General features: G+C 52.1%; 2 protein-coding genes across 2 annotated transcripts; both read left to right on the top strand.

The window, feature by feature from the left end:
• Positions 1–40: 40 nt before the first annotated feature.
• On the top strand, positions 41–370 carry DQ04_07621050 (hypothetical protein; the record flags this gene model as incomplete). Its single annotated transcript, XM_009315244.1, has 1 exon — positions 41–370. The coding sequence occupies one exon, from the start codon at positions 41–43 to the stop codon at positions 368–370; it is 330 nt and encodes a 109-aa protein (XP_009313519.1).
• Positions 371–843: 473 nt separating this feature from the next.
• DQ04_07621040 (hypothetical protein) lies at positions 844–1482 on the top strand (the record flags this gene model as incomplete). Its single annotated transcript, XM_009315243.1, has 1 exon — positions 844–1482. One exon carries the CDS (start codon positions 844–846, stop codon positions 1480–1482), a length of 639 nt encoding a protein of 212 aa, XP_009313518.1.
• Between the last annotated feature and the right edge of the window lie 1016 nt (positions 1483–2498).

Raw genomic sequence — 2498 nt, 5'->3', positions numbered from 1 at the left:
GCCGCCGCCGCCTGGTTATGGGCCGCCGCCGCCTGGTTATATGCAGCCACCGCCTGGCTATGGGCCGCAGCAGCAGTACCCGCCACAGGGGTACAGCAATCACAGCGCCCCGCCACCTCCACCAGCAGCGTGGGGCCTCCCGATGGAGCCACCGCGTCCCGTGCCAGTGCCGGTGGCATATGGCCCAGGTGCAGCGCCTGGGATGAGTGATCCTGCTGCGCCACCTCCATTGTACAGCCCGGATGGGAATTCCGCGTTTCAGTACGGGAATGCGTCGTACGAACCACGGAAGGGGAAGGAGTCTTCCGCTGCTGACTGCCCCCCAGCCACTGACGGAGAGGAAAAGGGTGCAAAGAATTGGCAACCCTAAAGGTGTGAGATTGTGCTTCTTCGTATATTCTGCTCCACTCTGGTGCATATCAAAGGATATGCATTCCAAAAATAGTACTGATTCTTTCGTTGCGCTCTTTGATTATATGTTTTCTGTATTCCGCCCTTTGTGTGTATCACTAACAATCAGGCCGTTTCGAGAAGCGAGGGGGTAGAGTCTGGCGTGAGAAGCGAAAAAGAAGGGATGAAACATGTGGCCGTGTGGCATCTATTTCCATGTGGTGTTGCTTCGGCAGGTCGCGGGACATGCCTTGCTTCGTAGTATTCCTAAAGTTGAAGGTGTCTTTCTTTAGAATGTGTTGTCACCTTTTTTTGTTGTTCTTTTCGTACCTCGCATCCCCAGCAGTCCGCGTATGTGGGCGTCAAGCACGGAGTGCATTCTGAGCAGGTCGTCGGTTATATCGCCCCATTTATTTTTCGACTTTTCTTCGTATGTAGGCTGTAGAGAAGAATATGAGCAAAACAGGCGCCATCGCTACTGCGGTGGTGTTCTCCTTATCCGCAGTGATCGGATTAATACTGTTGTCGCTACTGTGTAAACACCGCAAGGATTTATTGAAGCGTCGCGAACGTCGGGCACAGCTGCGCCAGTGCCCACGGGCCGAGCCGTTTGAGCCGCCAGTGCCGTTTCCGGAAGTGGTAGAAGCCTCTGTAGTATTCTCCGGCCAGCAGGAGGCGCGGCGCGGCGCCGAGGAAGACGGTTTGTTCCTCACTCGTGTGCAGAGCGAGATGCAAAGCCCAGTTAACAATACGATGCCGGACCATTTAGGTATCGGCGAAGCTGCAGAAGACGGGAATCATCTTCCGGACGGTCAGTCGCTCGAGTTGTTGCACGGCTTGCCTATTGATCGCCGCAATCCCCAAATGCCTGATGTAGGTGTTGAGGAATGTGGTGTACGCCGTCCCACAGGTGTAATGTACCGCCTGCGGAGTGCCGACGCCGTCTACGGCTCTGCGGAGTATACGTCTCATAGATCCTGTGGCACGGCGCACGCGGACGCGGAGCGGGCGCTGCGTGCAGACCCGGAGGCGATATCCCCGCGCGTCCGCGCTGACGCAATGACGTGCGAGGTGCCGATGTCTTGTGCCTGAGGGTGAGAACGAGAGAAGAGCATCCGTACATCCTCACAGCACTGGTGCATTCACACAATCCTTGCTGCCTGTGAGGCCGGCATGCGTGTAAGGAGAAGGCCCATGCAAATATGGTTTACTTACACTTATCACCGCTTGGCAGCAGAGCGTGTGTGTGCGTTTAGGTGCAGCAGTCGTTTAAATCCATGTTCCTTCAGTTGGGATGCCTCTGCAACTGTGATCCCAAACGCTATCCCTCTCTCTTTTTTTGTTTGTTGGTATCTCCTTTCTCTCATAGTTTTCATATCACCTACACACACGCCGATTGCGCTCGGGAAACGTAATACCTCTTTGGTTTGGCCAAGAGTCTTTCTCCCACTCGCTTCCCCGAGATGGAATGGCCACAACCGCCAGTGTGCGCGCATATATGGCGGACGCATATGTCTAGGCGTTTACATGTGTGCTTATATAATACGTCTATACACATATATGCATATATATATATATATATTTATTTATGTATATATTTATGTATATATGTGTGTGGGACGGCAAAAACAAAAAGAATGAGGGCGGATGCAGTATGTGCATCCTTGACATACGCGGGCTTCTGCTTTGCTCGCCCTTCAACACCACTGCAATTCACCCCACCGACCACAGGAGGTGATGTGTGGGGGTGTCTTGCAGGTGTTCTATCGGAGTACTTGTGCTGACTGTGTTGTTCACTTGTTTGATTCTTTTTTTTTCCCGCACATGTGCATAGCTTTCATGGCTTTAGGCATGAGTGGCTGCACTCGCACACAGGATCATATATCAATACCTTCTTCCTCTTCTTCTTGCGAGTCTCATGCTATTAATGTTGTTGTTGTTGTTTTTTTTTTGTTCTTGCCCCCTCTAAGTCTTTTTGTTTTTGCGGTTTCTTTTTGCTTGTTTTCTATCTCCGTGCCCACTGGCGTGGCCTCCGTTGGCGAGCTGCTGCATACGCTCGATACAGTTGTTGTTGTTGTTTTTTTGTGTGTGTTCTTTTGCTTCTGGGG

Source organism: Trypanosoma grayi (assembly GCF_000691245.1).
Source record: "Trypanosoma grayi strain ANR4 Tgr_762_V1, whole genome shotgun sequence".
Taxonomy (NCBI): Eukaryota; Euglenozoa; class Kinetoplastea; order Trypanosomatida; family Trypanosomatidae; genus Trypanosoma; species Trypanosoma grayi.
The sequence above is the reverse complement of the archived record's forward strand: the minus strand, read 5'-3'. Positions and strand labels throughout refer to the sequence as shown.